The 24,197-nt window shown below is 42.1% G+C and overlaps 1 protein-coding gene across 1 annotated transcript in view; it reads left to right on the plus strand.

Annotated features, from left to right (window-relative positions):
* PHRF1 (PHD and ring finger domains 1) overlaps nt 1–24,197 on the plus strand; it is a 32,640-nt gene continuing 8,443 nt past the window's right edge. The window contains exons 1-13 of the mRNA XM_075047837.1: nt 1–143; nt 7,339–7,453; nt 7,778–7,897; nt 9,523–9,755; nt 10,726–10,809; nt 11,809–11,930; nt 15,868–15,965; nt 16,507–16,679; nt 19,154–19,283; nt 19,644–19,783; nt 20,613–20,800; nt 21,604–21,723; nt 23,737–23,891. Coding sequence (XP_074903938.1) covers nt 7,363–7,453; nt 7,778–7,897; nt 9,523–9,755; nt 10,726–10,809; nt 11,809–11,930; nt 15,868–15,965; nt 16,507–16,679; nt 19,154–19,283; nt 19,644–19,783; nt 20,613–20,800; nt 21,604–21,723; nt 23,737–23,891 — 1,654 coding nt within the window. The 5' untranslated portion in view covers nt 1–143; nt 7,339–7,362. The remainder of the gene's footprint in view (nt 144–7,338; nt 7,454–7,777; nt 7,898–9,522; nt 9,756–10,725; nt 10,810–11,808; nt 11,931–15,867; nt 15,966–16,506; nt 16,680–19,153; nt 19,284–19,643; nt 19,784–20,612; nt 20,801–21,603; nt 21,724–23,736; nt 23,892–24,197) is intronic.

Here is a 24,197-nt window from a genome sequence, read left to right on the forward strand (position 1 = left end):
TCCCGCGGCCGCTCTCGCTGGCGCCGGCACCGCCGCGACCCGGAAGTGCTCCCGAAACACTTCCGGGGTGAGGGGGCTTCCGGCCGTGCAGCCCGTTAGGCCGGCTCGGCCCGGTTATGTGAGCGTCGGGGCCTTCTCTTCGCGTGAGTGCCCGGCGACGGGGACGGGACGGGAGAGGGGGGGGCGGGGCGGCTACCGGGGCCTGCTTGGGCCGAGGAGGGCGGCGGCGGGGGCCGGGCCGGTCCAAGGGGGGCGGCGGCGGCGCCGCTGGGCCACGGGCCGGAGTTGCGCGGAGCGGCCGTTTCCCCCGCCGCAGCGGACTACCAGCTCCGGAGGGAAATTGCCCCGCGGGAGTGTTTATACCCACTTAATTTTGTTCCTATAAACGTACTAGTTTATTAGTTTATTTTCTGAGCAGTCGCTGGCGGCTGTCGGAAGATGCGGCTGAGTGGTGCCGCTGCGGGAGGGGGTGGCTGCCCCGGCCCGGCCCCCCCCCCCCCGAAGCTGTTTTCCGGGCTGTCCAGAGCCGGGCTTCTCGTGGAGACGGTCCCGCGGGGTATAAAGTGACCGAGCAGGCGGCGACGGCCTTTCTGCGCGGGGAGGACCGGAGAGCGATCCGGAGTGGTGGAGGTAGCTTCCCTTGCTGCTGCAAAGGAGATTTGCTGAATAAAACCAATTCCTCCGCCCCTCCCCCCCCCCTTCCCGTGATTTGTGGTGCACGCGTGGGTGCATTTGAAGAAGTTGTAAGCTGTTTCAGCCTTCTACAGCAAAGTCAGTGGACTTCTCGGTTAACAAACAGAAATGAGGTTTTCATGCAAGTGGTTTTTTTAACGCATGCTAGCTTATTGCAAAAGTGTGTTCAGGCTTAAAAACTTTGCCTTGAGGGACCTGTGCTTACTGACAGGTTTTTAAGCTGTGTAACTGGTGCCCTTCACTGGGCGCCTCATGTTCAGTAACAGCGGGGTGGGTGTGCTTTTTGTGGTTGTAGCTCCTGGTTTTCCTGCTGGTTGTTGTGCAGATGCATTGCTGGTGTGTTGCAGTGGTGGTTACTGTGTTATTTCCTTTCTGGAAGGTCAGTAGGTCTTGGTACCTTTTGTTATGGTTGTGCACAAAAAAAAAAAAAATCATAAAAGCACAGGAGGTTTTGTTTGGTGGTGTGGGGTTTTCTGGTTGGGGGGGTTTTGGGGGGGTTCCCCCCTGGTCACGCCCATAAACAGCAGGGAAAGCTGTAGTTAAAGGTGGGAATGGTGTGAAGGACTGATGCTGAAAGGGAACTCACTGATAAGGGTGACTCTTCTTAAGAAAAGACACCTGTTGAGAAAGAGAAGGATGTGCAGTGTTGCAGAGCGTTTGAGTCACAGCTGGAAATGAAGGCAGTGGCCCCAGGGGATTGCAGGATGGGAATTGCATAGAGCTTGGCTGCTGTTTTGCATGCAGAGGTACAAAATGCCCAGCTGCTTCTCTGGGTAAGATGCTGCACTTCAGAGGTGCCTTCGCAGAGCCTTTGCGTTGCTTTGTTTGCATTGCAAACTCCCGGAAGAGTGCTGTGTCAGCTCCTGGGGAAGCTTTGGAGGACAGTTTTGGTCCTGGAATTTAGGATGGCTAAATTTAGGGTAGGGCCAGGATGGGGTAAAGATAAGCACTTCCTTACCTACCCCGGGATTAATTTTCTGTGCCTTATCTGTTAGGTTCTTAGGCACTTCCCTTATTTAAATCATTGCATGGGCAGTTCTGATAGTGGTATTTTAGGAGTTAATCTTTTTGTAACTTAAACAGGGAAAGTTGGATCTAAATTTAGATTTAGAGAGCTTTTTTAAAGCTCCCTGTGCATGCTAGATTGACACTGTGTGGCTCTAGGCTGTAGGAGTCTCTCATTAATCTGAATACTTTCCCTGCTTAGTTCTCTTACTTTTACCTTTGGAACGTGGGGGTAGCAGATACTAGTCACACCATATCCAGATGTTTTCCAACCAGGTTCAACCATGATTTTTACAACTCTTATTTTCTTTTCTTTCAATGTAGCATATGAAATTGGAAACAAAGCCAAATGCTTTCTGATGTGTGACGTTGGTTTTCCAGAGGGAACTGAATTGTTTGGTCAATTTGGGGGGGGACCCGAGAAACAAAACCCCCAACAAACCAACAAATAAAGCGGATGTGCCAATGAGAACTGAAAGCTCGTGTGTTTGAATATTTAGTAGACTTAAGTTTAGTTATAAGTCCTCTTTGGAACATGACTGCTCAATAATTGCCCATGAAATGATCAACATTCAAAACCACCCTGTGAGAAAATGCAGCTGACTTGTTTTCTTTGCCTGTGTATAATCCCAAATGTTACCCAAGCAGATTAAAATAAATGCCTTGCCTAGTAACTCTTCTGTTTCTAAAAAGTAGAAACTACTGTAAGAAGTTGGTGATGGAGGAAATCTGTTGGTGCTAGAAAGGAAGGTGTGTACAACTGTGTATTGGGTTTGTGTGGCAAGGTTTTGGTAGCAGGAGGGTTACAGGAGTGGCTTCTGTGAGAAGCTGCTGGAAGCTTCCCCTATGTCCGACAGAGCCAATACCAGCCGGGCCTAAGATGCTTCTGCCGCCGGCCAAGGCCAAGCCAATCAGCGATAGCGGTAGCGCCTCTGTGATAACATACTTAAGAAGGGAAAAAAGTTGCAGTGGGCACAGAAACGGCAGCCGGAGAGAGGAGTGAGAACATGTGAGAGAAACAACCCTGTAGACACCAAGGTCAGTGAAGAAGGAGGGGGAGGAGATGCTCCAGGTGCTGGAGCAGAGATTCCCCTGCAGCCTGTGAGGAAGACCATGGTGAGGCAGGCTGTCCCCCTGCAGCCCAGGGAGGTCCATGGTGGAGCAGATATCCACCTGCAGCCCGGGGAGGACCCCACGCCAGAGCAGGTGGATGCCCAAAGGAGGCTGTGACCCCATGGGAAGTCCGCACTGGAGCAGGCGCCTGGCAGGACCTGCGGATCTGTGGAGAGAGGAGCCCACGCTGGAGCAGGTTTTCTGGCAGGACTTGTGACCCCGTGGGGGACCCACGCTGGAGCAGTGTGCTCCTGAAGGACTGCACGCTGTGGAAGGGACCCATGCTGGAGCAGTTCATGAAGAACTGCTGCCTGTGGGAAGGACCCAGATTGGAGAAGTTTTGGAGGACTGTCTCCTGTGGGAGGGACCCCACGCTGGAGCAGGGGAACTGTGTGATGAGTCCTGCCCCTGAGGAGGATGAAGCAGCAGAGACAACGTGATGAACTGACCGTAACCCCCATTCCCTGTCCCTCTGTGCTGCTGGGGGGGGGGGGGGGGGGGTAGGTAGAGAATCTGGGAGTAAAGCAGTGCCCGGGAAGCAGGTGTTTTGAGATTTGGTTTCATTACTCATTACCCTGCTCTGGTTGATTGGCAATAAATTGAGTTAATTTTCCCCAAGTTGAGTCTGTTTTGCCCGTGACAGTAATTAGCTGAGTGATCTCTCCCTGTCCTTATCTCAACCCACAAGCCCTTTGTTATATTTTCTCTCCCATCCAGCTGAGGGGGGGAATGATAGAACGGCCTTGGTGGGCACCTGGCGTCCAGCCAGTGTTAACCCGCCACAAACTGGAAAAGTCGCTCACTGTTGTAGGCGGCTGTGTTGGCTTTGTATCAGAGTGAGATGGAGCTTGAGTGTGTTTTGCAGACCGTGGCTCCTCTGATGGTCAGAAACCTGCACTTGCGTTCTAGCTGGAACATACTCAGAGTACATTAAAACACTGATTTGGGGTAACGTGTAAGGATCTTGGTTCAAAAAACTGAATGTTTACTGAAGGCTTGTTTGATAAACACTTGTTCTGGAGGAAATGCTTAATCTTCTCTGTTCTTAAAGCCAACAGAAAACCCTGTTGCTAATATGGCTTGAAGAAAGTACTTGTAATTGCTCTTTGATTGTACAATTAAAATTACTTAAGGCAGCTTGATGTAAAAATGTAATCTGTCTTAACAGCAAAGCCTAGGCTTTACGATTTACACTGCAGCAGAGCCAGTGCTGTCATAGGCACAGAGCGCTTGGTGCAAACCTGACTTGGCCCTAGTGAGGTTGTGCCTTTGTGAAGGGAACCTGGGGCTGGGGAGAAGCACTGGCGCATGTAAAGTGATTGAACACCTGCCATGTACTCATCATTTTTGCAGTTTAATGTTTTGTTAAAATATTGTGAGGTTCTAAATGAGAATTTGAAAACAAGGGGATGTTAAGGAGGATCACGGTGTCTGCCTTTAGCGGACCTAGTGTGCAACCTGTAATGCAAGTATTGGATGTGCTGTGTGCAGACTGCAAATGTGTGAATGATGCACCTGCCTGGGGAATTGAAATGGGTTTCGCTGTAAGTGGTGACACCTTGCGTTAGTGGTATTGAATCCAAAGACAAGGGATCTCTGTCCAGGTTACCCTGCATCTGCGTTCACGAGCTGCCTGCTGGGACACATCTTAAATTACTCTGAATAGAGTCTTCAAAGTGCGATGCTGAAGAGAGGATCAGCAGATGTGAGAGCCTCTGCTGCTGAAGGGCTGTATGCAGGGTACTGCACACCATGGGATTTCCCAAGTGAGCAAGCAGTGAGGGGTTGGGTACAGTGGGGAGGGCAGGTCTTTGACACCCCCAAAACTGAAAGCAGCTGAGGTTGCCTCAGTCAAATGGCCTTCGGGGATAACCGGTTGCTTTTTAGCAGTCTGGGCTTTTATATTACAGAAGCGCACTGTTAAGGTTTGCCTCAGAGGGATGACTACAGTCTCTTTCTTAATTAAACTTCTGGGTTTACCCAATAATAATAATAAAAATGCTTCCTGTCTATTTTGTATCTGCTGGTTCCAGCTCGGGGGGGGGGGGGGGGCGGGTCTTAGAAAAATTCTGATGTGGTAAGTGGTGGAATGAAAGCTGGGCTTTGGTGTAGGTTGGTGAGCTGTCTCAAGTGTATCATGAATGTGTTTGTGTTTCACAGTGGTAATTTGTTTGAAATGTCTCCCATAAGAAAAAAAATTTGGAAGTGCTGCTTATTGTTCTTAAAAAATAGGAGAACAAGCTCATATTAGGTGTATAATCAACTTTGGTTTCCTTCTTTTTTTCTTAAGAGCAGCTGCCCAGTTTGGAAAAGGTTCTTAGTAAAGTAAAATTTGTGGTGTGCTTTAAATTTCAAATTCATTTTATCTCACTTGGTTTCTCCTTGTCTATTCCCAACTATCCACAAACCAGACTTTTTTAACTGACAGGATTTGACTGTTTGCTGCAATACCAGATTTTCCTTAACTCCCGAGTTTTGCCTCCGAGCAAAGTACAAGCTTGCATTTGCAGCATAAATATGTCAGTTTAGATTGTCAAGTCACAAGTGCTGATTTGTTTGCCTCTGTGCTTAAAGGATATCCTTCTGTGGGGTAGCAGGGTGAGAATAACATGGGTAGTTGTTTCATTCCACAGCAGTGAAGAAATGCATGCTGTTTGGAAATGTAGTTAAGTATATGTTGGTCAGAACTGTGGTTTGTGGGAATCACTTTTAAAAATAAGAAGATCCTTTTCTCACTGTGCTTATTGCTTTGCTTTAAGGAGAACCAGGGAGCGGGAGAATGAAAGTCATTGTGGTAGCAAAGTGGAGGCTTACCCACGGTTTTACGCCTGCAGTGGCTTTTGTTGGCCTCTGTTGTCCTCAGTGGCTTGGGAGTGCCGTAGCTGGCTGGACGTGGCAGTGGTGGGTCAGCAGGAACCCACTCTATTCCCACAACCTGCCAATGGAGAAGTGATACAGGCAGAAAATCTAAATGCGCTATGTAAGTTCCTGCTACGTACACAACAAATACACCTGCCACTGCCCTGCTATGGGACTGGCGTTGCCAGTCTCTGCCCTTATGTATCCTGGCTGTAAAGCCGCCACAAATTTTGCGTTGCTGTAGTTAATTTAGGTTTTGGGAGGATATTATGTAATTGAGTTTCAGTTTGAATAATTCATACATATGCACTGCTGAAACTTGAAAAATTCCTAGTGTTTCTTCCTATTTGTTTCAGTTACATCATGGAGCGACTGGCTTTTGATGAGTCTGCGTGTTTTCAGCCAACAAATTGTTTTTAAACACACTCCTGTTAACAGCCACAAATTTAGCTAAAAGTTTAAACCTCTATTTAAGCAAGATTCTTGCTGAAGTTAGGAGAAATCTTTACCGAGAACTTGGTTGTGTTGAAGCTCGATCTCTTTTCTTTTTAGCTTTTTTTTCCTGAGGATTGAAGACTCCATTTGCAGTTTAGTCTGGTTTAGCAAAGCCTACATTTCTGACGCTCTTAAGTGCAGAGCTGTGCTACGTGGCTCAAAAAGGGAGTGTGCAAGTAAAGATATGCATCAAGAGCACTTGAATAAAACATAATGTTTTGTTCCAAAAATTCTCTTAATACGCAAGATATGTAGTGCAGAGCAGGGAGAGTGGGAGAAGAGCACCCAATTGAAATTTCTTTGCCACACTTGTAGAAGAATCCGATGTTTTTTCTTCATATGAGATATGACATCTAGCTTTATAAGTGTCAATTAATTATATTTTTCCATTACTTGCTTATAGAAGCTTGCAGGGATCTGTCTTTTTTTAATGCTTTGTAGTGTTATATATTAAAAGCTCTGGTTTGATTGTCATTATGAATTTGGATCATGAGACATCTCTCAGTATCTGTCAGTTTTATTGTCAGTCTGTGCTAATGCACAGCAATTAATGTGATTGCATTAATATGCACCAGATCAAGTCTCCTCCTTTCTGTGGAATAATGATTGTGAGGTCTGAGACTTCTCTGTTTCATGACAGAGCTGTGAAAAGGCCTTTTTTTAAAAAGACCTAAAATACGGAATCTTTCTTTTTGTTTCTTTTCAATTGAGTGAGAGAGTATTTTGATTTGAAACACATATTGTCATCCTGTTGGGCCTTGTTCAAAGGAGTCCCTTTCAGTTTTGCATTTTATTGCTAGTCTACAGGATGGTTTTGGTGTTTGCAGGTTTTCTATTCCTATTTTCAGTGGGGAGTTCTGGTTATATGTTTTTCTGTCATCCAGGAGCCCAAGGCAAAGCTGAATCTTTCATGTAAACTGAGTTTCACAAGCAGCTGGTTTCATCCAGCTCAGTAGGGATATGAAACTTCACATAACTATAACTGCTTACCTGTAGCCACCTCTGACTTGAAACTGGGAAAACTAATCGATGGTGCGAGGAGCCTTTGCTGTAGAGCGATGTCCCTTCCACAGTTCGCATCTCCGCAGATGCGTTGGATGCTCTTTGCCAGGCTGACGCCTGCTCTGCTTGCAGAGGTAGTGCACTGCCTCACTGAAGTCTGCCTTCTTGCAGGGAGCGGATTTCCAATGTCCTGCCATGGATGATGACAGCCAGGATGAGCTGATAAACAAGAACGCTGCGCTAGGCAAGGGCAAAAGACAGAGTCTCGCCCTCCTCAGTGAAACAGGTAAATGCAGCCTCTGTGCATGCGCCTGTTTCTAGTTCTAGGTTGGAGAACCTATTGGTTTAACATCCGAAGAGAAGTGAAGATATATTTGTGACCACTTATTTCTTTTTACATGACAATTTTTTTGGTTTACATCCTAAAATCTGTATCTCAGACTGCTGGTGTGCTTCCCTTGATTTTCCCAGAACAGGCAGCTTTGATACCACTGAGGAAATCTGGGTTTTCACTTCGTACATAACCTCCTGAGCAGGAGTTCTGGTGTGTCCTTTGCTGTTCTGTGTGTCTGCATCAAATAGGTATTTCCTCTCTTCTTCTCATTTCAAGAAAGCAATGGTGGAAATAGCTGTGATTCAGATGATACTGGAAGTGAGGAGGAAGAAGATGACACTGAGGGAGAGGGAGGTGAGGAGGACAAGGAAGAAAGTGAAGATGAAGAATTAGAAGGTAGGTCTGTTAATGTGTGTTAACAGGCTTTTTTTTTTTTTTAATAATTGGAGGAAGATGAAAGCTTTTCCTCCAGAAATTAACCGTGAAATGTAAATTCACAGATGCTGCTGTCTCAGTTTGATGCCCAAATCCTACAGTAATAAACAAACAAGTAATACTCCCCAATTCCTGAGTTTTTAAAGCATTGGTATGTTTGAAGACTATCTGCTAGCCAAAGTAGTGTAGTTATAGTCAGTAGCAGTGAACTCTGCCCCAGCATGAGTAGGAAAAAAAGTCAAAACTGCAACAATGGCTCATGCTGTTTTTTCACTTATGAAAAGTGTGTTTGTTTATTTGCTTTGGCATGAGGCTCTAAAGTGAATGTTGTGATGGGGAGTTTTGGAAATAAATTACTATTGCTGTTAAGCCTAGGGTGGAGGGAAGAAGACTAATTTTTCTTTGAAAAGGGAGTGTGGATGTTACTTGTTAATTTTACTGAAAACGTACTCTGTAGATGCACGTACTTCTGAAACTGCTGCACTCAAATTATTATTTGGATAGAAAAAAAAAATTTATCACATCTTAAAGCTTGTTGGGAAGGCAAGAGCACAGTTTTCCAAGTTACTAGTTAGACTGATTTGAAAACAGACTAAAAAGTTGACACCAGGTGCCAAAAAGCTTTATTAATCCATTGTTTAGAGTATTCTCTGCTGTGTCCAGACAGGAGAATTAAATAGAAAAGACAGAAAGATAAGAACTCCATTTTCGTTATGTGTAAAAAAACCAAAAAAACCCAACAACAACAGCTGACACCCCCCCCCCCCAAAAAAAAAAAACAACAAAACAACCCAACAAAACACCAAAAACCACCAAAACCCAAACAATGAAACAACCCAAAATAAGTGAGAGTGGGTTTTAGGTAACTTTTCACTGCTTCTTGAAAATGTCAACTTAATTCACAGGTTTTAGGGAAAGACTTGCACACGTCTCTATTTTGTACTAAAAATAAAAACACCTTTCAGTACTGCGTGCTGAGTGTTTATAATTAATTTTACTCAAAACCAAGCTTCTTTAAGCAGCCTCCAGCTAGGCACCCAGATCCCTTGAGTCTCAAAATCGTGATTTACTGGTGAAATCTTGAATCTGTTCTTCTGCAGCTGAGCGTATTGCTGCTTCTTTGCCCTCTGGAGTGTCTACTTAAAAAAAAAAAAAAAAAAAAAAAAAAAAAAGAAGAAAAAAAAGGCCCAGAAAAAAAAGTTGGGTACATGATAACTTTATTATAACTTTATTTTTTAACTTCAGTGTTCAGTGGTAGCCTGATATATCCTACTCTCTTGTTGTTTTGATAATCTGTTGTTTTTCTGCTGTCTGTTCTTTTAATCTCTTGCAAGACTAGTCACGTTATCAGGCTTTATTTTTCGCCAGGGTAATCCATTGCTTTTTAGTGAAGGGATTTAGGAAAAAAGAAAACAGCAAAAATTACTGCCGCAAACTGGGGAGGCTGTGCTTTGCCCTTGCAGCCCTATTAAAATAAGCTTACTTGGAATTTTCTGAGCTGGTACCCCATCCTGCCCACCCCCTCTGTCCTCACTGCTGAAGCCCTGCAGCACACAAGAGTTGTTTTTCATCTCTCACTTTTTAAGATTGTGAAGACGATGAGGAAGAGGAGGAAGAGGAGGAAGAAACTGAGGCCTCTGTGAGGGGAATGACTGATTCTCTGAAAATAGAGCCACACATAAGCGTAGCGAACATTTCATCTGATGAGGATGGCGAAAACTGCCCCATTTGCCTCAACACGTTTAGGGATCAGGCTGTTGGGACTCCTGAGAACTGTTCCCATTACTTCTGCTTGGACTGCATTGTGGAGTGGTCTAAGGTGAGCTGTTTTGTCCCTGATAGTCCTGTGGCCTTCTGGTGTGCTCTGCTCTCTCCCCTCTGATCATGCTGTTCTGGTGTAATGAGAACAAAACACTGTGGTATTTATATTTGCTTTCTTAAGCTTTTTTACACAGACTTGGGTTACTGCTCTATTTGGCAGGATTCGTGTTTGTGAAGTGTGGATCTTTTTCTTGTACCCATCCTGATCTGTCCTGTTCTCTGAAAGCTCTAATGTCATAAGCAAGTGTGTTTCTAGGCATCCAAATTTTTTTTTTTCCCAAGTCAAGACACCAGTAATACTGGTTTTCTCTGTGTGTCTATGTATATATTTCTCTGTATATCTATCTCTTGTTGAATTCTATGTTGTGACAGTTGGATGGGGGTCTATTGTGACAGTGAACTTATAAACACAGAAAAGATATAAAAGAATACTGACTAAATCAGCAGTTTGCTCTCAATTCAGTTTTCAGAGTTCCTTGCCACCTAACTGTGTGGTTCCCATAATCATAATCCAGGGTGAGAATTACAACAAAATTTACTGTGCATGCAGCAGTACCAGTGGTAATTAAATTAAAAAAAATCAAAAAATCACTCTTACTGAATGTATTTGTAAGCCATTTCCAGTTGCTCATTCATCCAAAAGAAAGAAAATGCCCTAAAACATGAACACTATTTCAAGGCAATGTTTGGAAGAACTTTTATGTTGTTTTGGCAGTTGAATAATAATTAAATTACCTCAGTATAATAAATACTTTTCTAAAAATGTGTGTTTTCTCTGATACAATAGGTTGCTTGTAAACCAGATAAGTCAGATTAAAGTACTTAAAATATCAAGACCAATAGCCGTTAAAATGATTACTACATTAATTTAATACTTATTACATTCATAATTGAAGATCACCTTTTTAAAAATTGAATCAAGAGATGTGCTTATTAACTGTAAGGGGAATTTTTTTTTTTCTTTCTAGAACGCAAACTCCTGTCCAGTGGATCGAATCCTGTTTAAGTACATTAGCATTCGGGCACGTTTTGGTGGTAAAATCTTAAAAAAGGTGAGCTTTCTACTGTAGCAAATAACAAGGCCAATTGCCACAAAATAGCTATTCAGAGGTTTACACTTCTAGCATGTTTATCTGGTATTTGGTATCTGGATGAATTATTTCTTTCCTATTTTGAGATTGCCTTTTAAGGAACTGTTACAATTTTTCTTTCTCCTTAACCATGTTTCCCACAGTATTGTGTGTGGATTGAAGTGTGGCATCATTTGTGATGGCAAAAAGCGTGGTTTTCATAACCTTCATACCATTCTTGCATAACGGACATTTGACTCTAAGCTGTTCTGCATTGATAAGCCTGTCCACATGGGCAAAATGCCTCGCATACTGCAAGTGCTGTTATACTATGAATAGGAGTAATCTAGGTTATACATGATCTCTTCCTTTATGTCTTGCTACCAGCTATACTGTGTAGTTGTTGGGTTTGTAAGGCAAGAGAGACACAAGGTAATAGTAGAGCTCTTAAAGGCACAGGTTGAGTGAGCTACTAGTTTCTCATAAAAGAATATTGAAGGGTTGTCATTGCTCTTCATTAATAATCAGAAGCATGTTGGTTTTCAAGGGACATTTAGGAGTTTGATGCTCTGTTTTCATAAACTGATGGTTTATTATTAAGTGTTTGCATTTTTAACAGAAGAGCAATTTAACATTTAAATCCTCTGTGTAGGGGGGAAGCTAAGTGTGCTCTATTCTCTTGTCTTGTTTGGGTTCTTTTTTCGTTTGACTACTTTTGATCTTATTCTGGAATTTTGGTTTCATCTGTTTTTAAAATGCAGTTTTCTATAGTTGTTGGTATCTGACAGTAGGCAAGTTCAGTAAATGTTTTTAAGCGTTTGATCATGTCCTACATGTGCTGAATGAACTAAATGAAGGTTCTAGTATGCAGCAGCCATTTTGGTTCATTCACTTTCAGATTTTGCTGCAGGTGCTGTTGATGTGACAATGGATTTTAAAGTTCTGCACACTCTGCATAAAATGTGAATTCCTCTTATTTAGATTCCCGTTGAGAACACGAAAACTCAGGGTAATGATGGAGAGGATGATCCAACCTTCTGTGAGGTGTGTGGCAGAAGTGACCACGAGGATCGCCTGCTGCTGTGTGATGGCTGCGATGCAGGGTAAGAAAGGTTGAAATAAATGTAGCACCTGCATGATTGCAGGTGGCAGTGCAAGGCTGGCCAGTGTTTGGTCCACAGGCACTATCTGGTCTGTAGACTGCCCCTTGCTACTCTCTTCAGGCTCATGTGTCCAGACTTGTATCCATGTGCTTATAGCACAGACATCCCCATGATGTGATGGATCCTTTTCTGGTCGTGTAGCAGCATACGTGTGAACCGTCCTGCACACATCAGTGCTGCAGACCACCGAAACAAGTGACCACAACTTCAAGTGATGAAGATGTTTGTGCTCATCCATGCAACATCTGGGTGCATGGAAGGTAAAAAAAACATGTAGGCTTTATGTCACCTTGAGAGGGTTCACGACTCGTCCCAGCTGACTAGGCATTAGTGCTGTGTGGGACAAGTGCTTAAGATTCACAATTTCATGAAATTTTGAGGTCTTTTCTTTATAGCCACAGCTATTAAATGATTCCCTTACTCTTGCTTACTTCTGTCTCTGCCTAACGTATTTTTTTTTTCCCCCTCCTTGATTAATAAAATAAGCGTTTAAGTAGAGGCATCAAGATACTTGAATACAACTTTAGGCCTAAAGTTTTCTGCTAGAATTTAAAGCTCTTATACTGTTTAATCAGTCTTGCAGCATTATCAGTTTGATGATGTCAGAAGTTACCCATTGAACAAAGAAAGATACTTGCTAGCAATGAATATGTAAAATAATCTTTCAAAAATGACTTCTAGCAAGCTAACTAGATACCTGGTAAGTCTAGTTTTGACTTTGTGTTCTGTAGTATCTACATACACTGATTCACCTTCTGGAGAAGGGACAAAATCAGGAACACTAAATATTATTAAGCGTGTCATCAGAACACTGAGTTTAAAATACTTAACCAAAACTAGTGTTTCATAGGTCTTATCTGAAGTCATGTCTTTCAGTTCTTTCTGACCTTTCATAAGCATTATCTGAACTCAGGGTACTGCTTCAGATCTTCCTTCATGGTCTCTCAGTAGTTCCTCTGATTTTTTTTTTTTTCCCAAGTCTGATACAGTTTTTTATTTTTATCTTATTTTCCTAAAATAAATTCTTTATAAATGCTTGACTTTTAGAGTTAGCACTTCTGGAAGCACTTCCTGAAGAAATAACTTGTTTTTACTAGCTTTCCATGGCTGAGATTCAGTCTAGAAAAATGTGTAATAGCTTGCTTCAACTCCTAGTTTTATTTCTCTACATTTTCTGTCTGACCTGACACTGGAGTGAAAATTTCATCAGTTATTTTTGCCAACAATTCTAAAGCCAATGGAGTCACCCTGTCTTTCTATTGCTTTTAGCTAGATGTGGCTTTCCACAATGTTTAAACTGTGTGGTATAATGCTATTATCTTACGAATTTAAGTTATGGCTTAAGTAATCAAATCTCTTCCCATTGAAACCATTTTCAGGTAAGACTTGTTGGAATGTGACTATGTAACTTTCTGAACTGTGTAGCAATAGCATTAAGATTGGTAGGAATACAAAAGTGCATGTCTAGATACTTGGACAAACAGTAGAAAAAGGGTTCATTGCATTAATGGTGTGGCACATTAATGTGTGACTTCACTGAGGTTACCAAGCAGCAAGAAGAGAGTAACACTGATATAGAGATAGGTGTCAAGAAGATGAAGAATAGATGTCATTTTTCTTATTGTTCATGAGTACTGAGACAAAATAGTGAAGCAGAAGTATCCATTCATTCCTTAAAGGTACAAGAAAGAAGTCCGAAATCAGTTCTTCACTGCTAGTCACAGAGCCCAAGAGGTATGTTGAGGGCTTGTTGGCCAGTCTCTCTTGCCCTCTGTGTTGCACACAAATAATCCTGGCCAGACTGCTTGGGCACATGGAGTCTTTGTGCTTGTGAGTAGGTGGGTGCAAGAGTGCAAGTAAATGAACCTGAGAGAATGAGTGTGAGTAAAATCAGTTTACTTTGAGTTTTTCTGTAGAACAAGTATCACCTTATACTTCTGTAAGATCTGGCATTGGGTTTTGTTATGATGATTTTCCATGTGATGAGGTTCTTTCCCTATCCAGGGCACTCTTGATAGCTGTTGCAATAGGTTCTCCAGTGTCCAAAGTTTTAGGGCTGAAAGTCTTTGCTTGTCAAGTGGGTCGTAACATGACTTCAGAACTCCCAGAGATAATTTGAAAAGTATGTAATGAAGTTCTTGCTAGAAGTACTTTTGTTGACATCAGCCTGAACCTAACAATATTATTTGTCAGAATACTACTTTGGGGAAATGATCTCATTCCTGGTAGCTGGCAGTTGGAGAACAAGCTCTCCTTTTCCAGAGAAGGAAAATACTTTGCTACTCTAATTTTTAAGTAATGTTTTATTGCAAACATTATTTTTCAACTTCATCTTAAATCTCTGAAAGAGTGTAAAATCTCATCTGCTAAGTTGTACTCTTTCATGCAAGAAGCACATGTTATTCCATTTTTTATTAACAATTAATATATTTTAGTATAACAAAGTTGGTGGTTTTGACAGTTTAGCTGCAAATCGAGTTTACCACAATGTGGTTTGGAACAGGTTTGAAAGACACAATCTGAAGTTGGGGTGATGGGTGGAAGGTAGATTAACAGCTGTAATATCTCTGGGGTTTTTGTATTGCTATGAAATGGGATTATGGTGTCAGATAGACATTCCTTCCCTTTCCTTACTCTGTGGCCAGGCACTGAGATGTGTTAGCAGGCAGTGGATTTTGGCATGGGAAGGTGAAACAGACAGCTTCAGACTTTTTCCTTTACTTAGTACAGCATTTAACTCTGAAATACATCAGAAATAACAGCAGGGTTTCCCCTTTTAGAAAAAGAACAAAGTTGGTCATAGAAATGTTGCTAATTTGAAGCTGAAACTCTTACTTGAAGGCTGTGGTCTCCCTGTGTTCCATGCGTAGGGAACTTGGTCTAAGCACTTGGTTTTCATGGGAAGCATCTCATTTACTTGGGAAATCTGTTTTAATTCTTTTTAGCAGTGTAACTTGAACATGAGTTGCTTCAAAAATTTTGTGCTACTAACACATGTTGCTTTGGCTGGGTTTCAATTGCTGAAAATGGAATTGAACAAATTACAGAACCCAAGCTGGGTAATGTTGAAAGACTTTCCTGGGTAGCTTCTCTGTAAGTGGTTGGTGAAACTGTTCAGTCTAGCTGCTCAACCTGTGGGTAGAGAACACTTCAAAAGGCCTACCTAAGGGAGCATCATGCTCTCTTCTTTCCCTTTGAGATTTGATAAGGATGAGCACTGTTCTCAGTTGGATGGTGTTTGGAGGTCAGTTTGGTTAATCTCCAGTCCTGCAAACAGCTGTATGAAGCCAACTGACCAATGCTCTGCAACCTAGCTTGTGCACTTGTGCAGAAATCCTTATCACCAGTTGTCTTAATCATGTCAGGCATATGTGGGATGCAATGTGTTTATTCAACATAACAAGGCATTGCAGTTGACCTGTGTCTAGTGACGCAAAATAAAATGTTCAGAAGTACCAGTAACATTAATACTATGTTGGTTTGCAGGAAACTGATGTTGCTTTCTGATTGGCTGTCTCCCCAGCACCTCAATACTTTTCTCCTTTCTCTTTGCCACCATCAGTTTTGCCTCTGCACATTTGTCGCAGCTTGTGTTCAAATGGCAAGCAATACACCATACAGTGAGGGAAGACCACTCGCTTTTCTGTGCCTAAAGTCATCAACATACCATCTAGAATTGAAGACCCTTATATAAGTATCAGGTAGCATTGTTTCTCTGGAGATTGGTAGAAGCAGATGCATAGACCATAGTTTCAAGCTTAAGAAAATGTGTCCGCCTTATGTAGCATGTGGACAGAGGTAAAAGATTCTCTTCCCTTGGTAAGGAGCACGTTGTTTAATTTTTATTTTACTTCTTTTTTTCTTTTCTTTTCTCAAGGTATCACATGGAATGCCTTAATCCACCTCTGAGTGAAGTCCCTGTAGATGAATGGTTCTGTCCAGCCTGTGCCCCCATGGGTGTCAGTGCTGCTGCAGGTAAGGATTTTGTGGTATCCAGTCAAAGTAAATATTTTTCTCCAGGCTTAGATGATGTGAAGCATGTGCTGTTTTGAAGAGATGTTTAACCCCTGGTTTTATCTGTTTTAAATAATTGTTTTGATAGGCATTCTCTTTTGAACCTGAAGAGTTGACTTGAACTCTTGACTGATAAGAGGATCTTGTTTATTAAGATTTTCATCTGCAGTTACAACCTGTTGAGCTGCTGCTTATAAGCATTCTTTAACCTTCCTGAGGCAAGCCCAGCACCTTAGTGCAACTGCATTGTATTACATTGGAAAGAATTTATTAGTATCCTGATCTCAGATTGCCAAGGTAGCAGCAATTTCTGTGACCTAGAAAATTGTCTTTCTGTGTAAAAGTCAGCAGTGGTGTCTGTGCTCATTTCCTTTTGAGAGGATTATGTCTGCTTTGGAGGTGACTGGTTTAAGAAAGGGCATACTAACTTTTTTTTCTCCAAAATTCTGGAAATGCTTTCACCTGTAGAAAGACAAGTGACCTGGGCATCTTTTCTTTCAAGATACAGATCATGTCAGTGAAGAAGAGGTTGCTGCCCTCATGGCTGATGTTATTCCTACCACCAGTAGACTACGCCCTCATGTCCGAACCCGAGCTATAGCCAGAACTCGGCAGAGTGAACGAGTTAGGGCAACAGTGAACAGAAACCGGATAACAACAGCGCAACAAATTCAGGTATTTAGGGTATTTGCTAATGAGCCTCTGGAAGAATGTTGTGGAAGAGTTAAAATAAGTCCCCCCTTAAGTAGCTCAGCTGTCTGTGTTAGCTGTCCATAGCACAGTGATTAGTAGTTGTGGAGCTCTTTTGAATTGGGATGTAGAACGTGTGCAAATGGAGTGCAGCACACGACCAAGACTCTCTATTTTGAAATCTGCAGTAGCTTCCTCTTTTAATCTGCATTTTTATCACCTCAGCTCTGAGCAAAATTGTATTTTTATTCCCAGTGGCTGTTAATGCAGTTTGTGCACCAGTTCTGTTTTTTTAGCAAGCTTTTTTGCAGAGACAGGGCATGTTTATTTGACATTTGTGTATTTGCTTGTTTGTCCTCCTACCCCCTTTCCCATAGCAGTAGAACCTGTTGGCCACCTTTAGCCAAATTGAAGAGAAAAACTTTGAAATTTTAAGGTTTCTATGTTTCTGAAAATCAGCCTCTTACTGAAAAGAAAAAAACCAGATGCTAGTGTCCTTAATGATGTGGCAGTGTGAGTTCAACTACATTAACAGGTACCAGAGAATCTATGCAAGAAAGTATCCCAAATACCCAAAATCCATCAAATCCTTTACTCATTGAACTGTTTACTGAAGGTGACTGCAGCTGAGATGGTTCTGGATGTTTCTGTTTGGTGGGATAATTATGATCCTTCAGGTAACAATTAGTATGCTGCAAACTGAGAACTTTCAAACTTGGGGATCTCCTGCCTGCTCTGCCCTCTGGCTTTAGCCAAAGCACTCTACCTGTCAGCTACATAAATATAAAAAGCCTTAAATTGCACAGGAGCGTATAGTGACTTAGTGTAAATAGACCCTGTAAATAACCTCCATGGGACTAGTGATATGTTAGTTGGTTATTCATTAATGCTGCTGTTGGATTTGGTAGAAATGTGTGAAATTCTACAACTTTTGAAAGGAAGAGGAGGATCTGGCTTGACATAAAATTGTTTTTCCCTTGGGGATGGTCAACTGTGGGAATAGGTTGCTTGGACAGTTTTTGAACTCTTTATCTTTGGTGGCTTTCAGCACCTGCCTGAAGAAAGGCTTAACCAATCTGGTTTGAATTCAATGTTGACCAGTGAACAGAAATGTCAGACCCTTCTGAGGGACACCCCAAGATCCTGTCCAACCTGAATTACTCAGTGATTCCATGAAAATAAACTTGGTTTCATTTGACAATAACATGCCGTTTTGATTGTATTAAGTCAGTTTTTTTCCAAAGGTAGGAAAATGTAAAGATGGAGAAGGGAAGAGTGTGTAAAACTAAGTATTTCTTCAAGTTGGTCAGTTGCCTGTGTATTTCAGGCTGGGTCTGCTATAAAGGCTCTTCTTGGAGTGTGAAGCACAGACTGAAAAAGACTGAGTTGGAGGTGGGAGGTCTGACAGATTAAGCTTTGCCTTGTTAACCTTGGTAACACACTGATGTTTTCAGTTGTTGCCAAGTAATGTTTAGACTAAGTCAAGGACTTTTCAGCTTCTCATGCCCAGCCAGCAAGAAGGCTGGAGGGGCACAAGAAGTTGGGAGGGGACACAGCCAGGGCAGCTGACCCAAACTGGCCAAAGGGATGTTCCATACCATGTGACATCATGCCCAGTATATAAACTGGGGGGAGTGGGGCTGGAAGGGATTGCTGCTTGGGAAGTAACTGGGCGTCGGTCGGCAGGTGGTGAGCAGTTGCACTGTGCATCACTTGTATATTCCCATCCTTTTATTATTATCATTACTAGTTTCTTCCTTTCTGTTCTATTAGAGTGTTCTTATCTCAACCCACGAGTTTTACATTTTTTTTTCTGATTCTCTCCCCCATCCCATTGGGGAGGTGGTGTGTGAGCGAGCAGCTGCATGGTGCTTAGTTGCTGGCTGGGGTTTAACCACGACAACCTTGTAGGAGCAGCCCCTGCTTATGACAATAAAGTGGTGCTCTGGAATGGGACTCACCTGCCATTTCAGTGAATTCCCTGAGGTGTGTGTTTGAAATGCTGCCTCTGGACATGTTTCACAGTATTAGGTAAATCTGACCTAAAGAATGAGGAGTTTAAGACAAGGGATCTCTACTGTGTTGGCTTTTCAGTCTTTGCTCATTGCACTTTGCTGCATGATGAGCCAGAGGTCAGTTAGGTGGATTTGGGAAAGTTCTTAAGCGAACTTTTTCATTGAGGAAATGTCAGTCTCTGGGATTGTTCTAATTTAAAGAGTCAGTTAGGCAAACCATGACTTGTAATACTGAGCGAGGCTGAAGAGCAAGGTCATGTTCTCCTTAATATGACAGTCAATAGGTGAGAAAGGTCACATAATTGCTTAACTGGCAGCTTGGTCATACAAATCTGGCAGCTTCTCATACGAATCTCAAATCCATTTTTCATCAAATGCTTTTATAACTAATTTGCTGCTGACCTTTAGATACCTGTATCATGTAACTTCTAATCCCCCACACAGCACGTGCCAAGTTACCTCATGTCCTCTCTTCTGGATGAAACAATTGAGGCAGTTGTAGCAGGCCTAAACACAGCCATCTACCAGCGTCCTCTTACACCGCGGGCTCCTACTAGGCAAAAAAGAAAAACAGGTAAGGGCATCAGACACCTCCTATGGTTCTCATCTGCAAGAATAAAAGCTTTGGGAAGATAAGCCTGAATCATACGCAGTACTCCAGATCAGCTGTGTGCTGCCACACCTATGCAGCTACAGAAGTATACCATGTGTTTTCTTCTTTCCCCATACTGCCTCTGCCCAGAAGTGTCTTGAAGGTTGCTTTTAAATAAATCTGAATGATTTTGCTTTCTCTGCTCAGCTGGTTTATACTGTTGCAGCACACTGTAGGTCTCTGAACTGCCTTTGTGTGCCATGGGGGAATGAAAAGGGGAGTACAGGGTAAAATGCAGTGCCAGCACTTAGCCAGATACTTGGTTGTCTTTTGTTCCATCAGGTAGGAGAAAGAAAGTAGGAGGCAAAAAAAGAACTCAGACAAAATCTTCTGCTGGGAAGAAGAGTTCAGGGACACAGCTGAAGAGACGCAAGCATCTGATGAAGAAGAGAAGGGGGAAAAAGATGAGAGTAAGATCACATGTGAGTTTCTGCCAGTGTCAGTATCTGCCATTTTTCAGCCATCTGTAAAAGCACTATAACATGGGATTCAATGGAAAAAACACTGTCTTATAATGATAGCAGGTAACTTTTTTTCTGGTGGGGGTATGTGCAGGATGTGTCCAGTGAACTCCAGAAAGATGCTGTATATGGAAATGAATTGCAACTTCCAGGCAGGCCTGCTGGATTTGTTGACAAATCCTGTTACGTGAACTGCAGGGATCACACTATAAAGCGTGTCCTGCAGGCTTTGTGTTATGCCTTGCCATTCAGCTGTAGTGTTTACTTGGTACTGATGCAAGTTCAGTGAAAATTACCACCACCTATTCTTTTTAATAGGCTATGGATGTTTGTGTTGTTGCAAACCCAGTTAATCAGCCATAAGGGCTCTGAAAATCCCTTTCAGTTGTGGATAATGTTCTCATGTGAACTATGCTGAATACTTTGTACCAGCTTGACTTTGGTCCTCAGCTACCTTAACTAGAGTTTACATCCTACAGCCAGAACTGTCCCTCCAGCCTTTATTATGGAATTGACAATTTTGAATGACATTATTAAAGATTTTTAGAAACTTAACTTATCAGGTCACTTAAATCTGATATGTGCAGTCTCTTTATGAAATTACATATAAGCCATAGTTAGAAGATTTTAATAAATGCTTTAAAACAAATGTAGAGAATAAATGCACACCTCTTTTGCTACCAACAGTAGTAACCCGATGACTGTACTTAAGTGAAGAATTCTGGGCTTTAAACCCAGGCTACGTGCCTACCCCTAATATAGAAATAACCCAATCTCTTTATCTGTGCAGGTGAAAAATGAGGCTACTACTCGCTCCCGTATTGCAAGAACTCTTGGTCTTAGTAAACCTCTGCGTGGAGCCTCGCTTCCTTCCATGTACAAACCAATGGAGCCCTCACTTGGTCTGATGAGAGCAGATATCGGTGCAGCTTCTCTGTCTGTGTTTGGAGATCCATATGAGTTGGATCCCTATGAAAGGTAAGATATCTCTGGATTATTATCAGGGACACGATAATTTTACATGCGTCAGGTTGTTTGTACATGCTACTTTTGGCAGAGTGTAGATCTTGTGTCTGAAGACAGCTTTGGGGACACAGTTCATAACACATTGGCCTGTTCTTTCTTTCATTCTTGGCCAAGTTGCTGAGCTCTTAAAGAATCAGCCTTCTTTAAAGAGGTTTGCTGAAATAATAAGCCTCATGAAAACCTTTAAGATCTATGGGGTTATTCAGAGGCTAGAATCTGAAGGAACTGGATCCTAATCAGTCATTTTGTATTTATTTTAAGTAAAGATAGCTAGCGTATTTGGTATGCAATAAACAGTGGCTTCACATATAATTAAATGGACCTGTGGAATCTTCCATGTTTCTCCTTTTCCAATCTTCACTTTTCCAGACACTTCAAATTCAGGAGGAATCTTACTGTGCCATAGTTTGTGTCACTCTTTAAGCTTTGGATTTTGGGGAGGAGGCATCTGAAATTATTGTTGGTGAAATTTAATTTTCCACTTAAGTCTTTTTGATCCTTTCATAAAAGGAAATTACCTATTTAATACTTTAAAAATAAAAATCTACATTTTCATTTCTGCTAGCTGAATTACACTGTTCTATTTATGTGGCCACAGAAAATAAGTATATTGCACAAAACTTTTTTTAGTGTATCATAATAAAACAAACGATGCTCTCTAACCATATTTGCCCTCGTAGTATTACCGACTTCACCTATTCAACATAAAAAACATTCAGACAATTTCAGGATTCTTGTGTGTGTTTTACCCACAGTAATGAAGAGGTTCCAGCAAATCCAGATTCACCAGTGAGTGCCAAAAGGAGAGTTCTCTCCCAGTCAGCACTGAGGTCTCACCGTCCTGTAGCTAGACCTGTTTCTGTGGGACTTCCCAGGTAAAAATCCATCAAGCTATTTATTTTATTTAATTTTTCTTAATTTTCTAATGACCTTAACAAAAAGAGCAAACTGGGTGATCATCCTGGTTTAACTCTTTTCTTACCCCATGTATTTTGAAAGAGTGGGGGTGTGTGTGCCTGCACATGTGTAGATAAATAACCACAGCATTTTATGCAAGAATTCTTTTTATTATGTTGAAGGGCACACACTTACTCCTTCATAATAGCTCTAACTATTGCATTGAAATTTCAGATTGGTGTTTCCACCCAAATGTGGCTCTTCTTGCTTTCTGTTTTGGGATTGTTTAGTAACCCCATTAGTAAATTTTAAATCCTAGTCTCATTAACCTTTAAAAAAATGCTTGCTTATTTGAGAGGGCTGGGGAATCTAATTGCACATCCAGAGGAGGAGGTGAGGGATGTACCCACCTCACCCAATTCTTCTGCCATTTGTTGGAGCTCAGAAAATTGAGAGAAAACTGTTTGTTTGATCCTGCAATTTAACAGTTGCTTTGCTGTCTGACAGATGTCTGTGTGTGTGCAAATTGTGTGCCCCCGTGCCTCCCAGGGCCAGGGAATGTTGCTGGGTGCCTGCCACTGGCAGCCACAGTGGGTTTTCAGGACTGGGGTGTAGGACGCAGTGCAGTGGAGCTGGATACAGGGAGCAGGAGCATGACAAGAGGAAAAGGAATGGGGAAAATGACTGATGCAGGTGCCAACCAAGTTACAGAAAACTCCAAGGCTGAGGGAGCTGAAGACTAGGAGAAATAGAGGGAGCTCAGCTTAAATGATTAAAGGTGTGAGAGGTTTACATGGCTGTCCTCTAACGCATCTCATAGCAAAGGCTGGTTTCGCAGAATTAAGATAGCATATTTCTATGATAACTTGGAATATTTCTCTACCTTTCCCATCTCAATCCCGAAGGAAGCCTTTCAGGAAGTTTTCCATTACTCCGAATTATTTGAGTAGCACATTGTTTAGAAGGTAGAGCTCTTTACCTGAAATTCAGCTTTTCTGGAGGCTTGATTTACCTGGACTACAGTGAGTTTCCTGGTCTGGCCTGGGTGGCCAATTCTTTTAGCCTTCTCATTTTGTCTCTGTTGTATGTTATTACAGGTTTTTGGTGCACATTGTGTTTGGAAAGCTTGCTTTGTTGTTATACAGAAATGAAATGTAGCTCCCTTGAAAATCTGGGTCTATTGGTCCCTTTTGAAGTTGGGTTTTTTTGTGGTGGCTGTTTTTTTTAAAAACCAAAGAAACAAACCCCCAAATCCCACCAACACAGAAGCGAAGAAAGAAAAACAAAAAAGCCACACCCCAACACCAGAAACACTCAAACTTTTTCAGTCCACATTTCAAGAACACAAACCATTAAACCATTTTTGTAAGACTGAGTAATGCATAAAGGGGAGTGTTTGTGTTGTCCTGTGTGTGGGAGCATTGCTGTTGTTTTTCCGTGTAATTCCTCCTATGCTGTGCTCTTAGCTGCCCTACCAGTAGGCACCTACATGTATTCTGACTGGTGCTAAATACTGGTTCAAGCTGCATCAGTTTTTTTAAATAGCAGTGTAGGCCTGAGGAATACATTTGTGATCACAATTTGGTGGGGGGAAGGGAGGCAGCTGGGATGGAAATATCTCTGAAGTGCTGAACAATGGTTTATGCTTCAAAAATGCATCTTAAATGCCCTGGAAATTTAATCTTGATAACACAACACAGTGAGCACCACTCTTAAATAAGACTAAAAGCATTTGCTTACCAAAGGTTTCTGGTATGATTACATGCTTTCCTATCCTGTGGTGTTCCTGTGGGAAGTCAGTAAAAGCTTTACCTTCTGTTTGTCAGAGGGAGATAGGGGCTGAATGACTCTAGTGAAGCCAAAACTACAAGTGGACTTCCCTGGCTGACCTCTGTTTATGCCCTTGATTTTGGTTTCTTTTTAATGTAATGTGTGTGTATAGAACAAGTGCTGTAAGAGTAAAGGAAATATAACCCCTCTGAAACATGCAGAAGCAGTGTACCTGCCTTGAGTCCTGATCAAGAAGCAGAAGCTGCCCCTGTGCCTGATCTGTTGGGAAGTATCCTGTCTGGACAGAGCTTTCTCATGATGAGTAGTTCGGATGTGGTCATCAACAGAGATGGTTCGCTGACGGCGAAGAAGGCAGGTAAGGGTTTGGCACTTCACAGTGCAGTTAGCCTCTTTGTTTCATCCACATCTGCCCTGGTCCTACAGGCTGCGTGGTTTCAAGCATAGGGATACTCTTATTGAGCATTTGAATACGTAGGACAGATTCAATAGTTGCCAGCAGTAATCCGTCTAATAAGATTCTTACGTATGCTCTGAAATAGTGTTACTTCTCTCCTAATTGCAGAGCTGAGATGTTACTGGAGGACTTTGGTTTTAATAGGTAGTTTTCTTCTTTAAAAATACTGCACTGTAGTTTCATGCTTTGTTACAAAAAATGGAGGGC

This window comes from Buteo buteo, chromosome 16 (genome assembly GCF_964188355.1).
Source record: "Buteo buteo chromosome 16, bButBut1.hap1.1, whole genome shotgun sequence".
Classification (NCBI taxonomy): domain Eukaryota; kingdom Metazoa; phylum Chordata; class Aves; order Accipitriformes; family Accipitridae; genus Buteo; species Buteo buteo.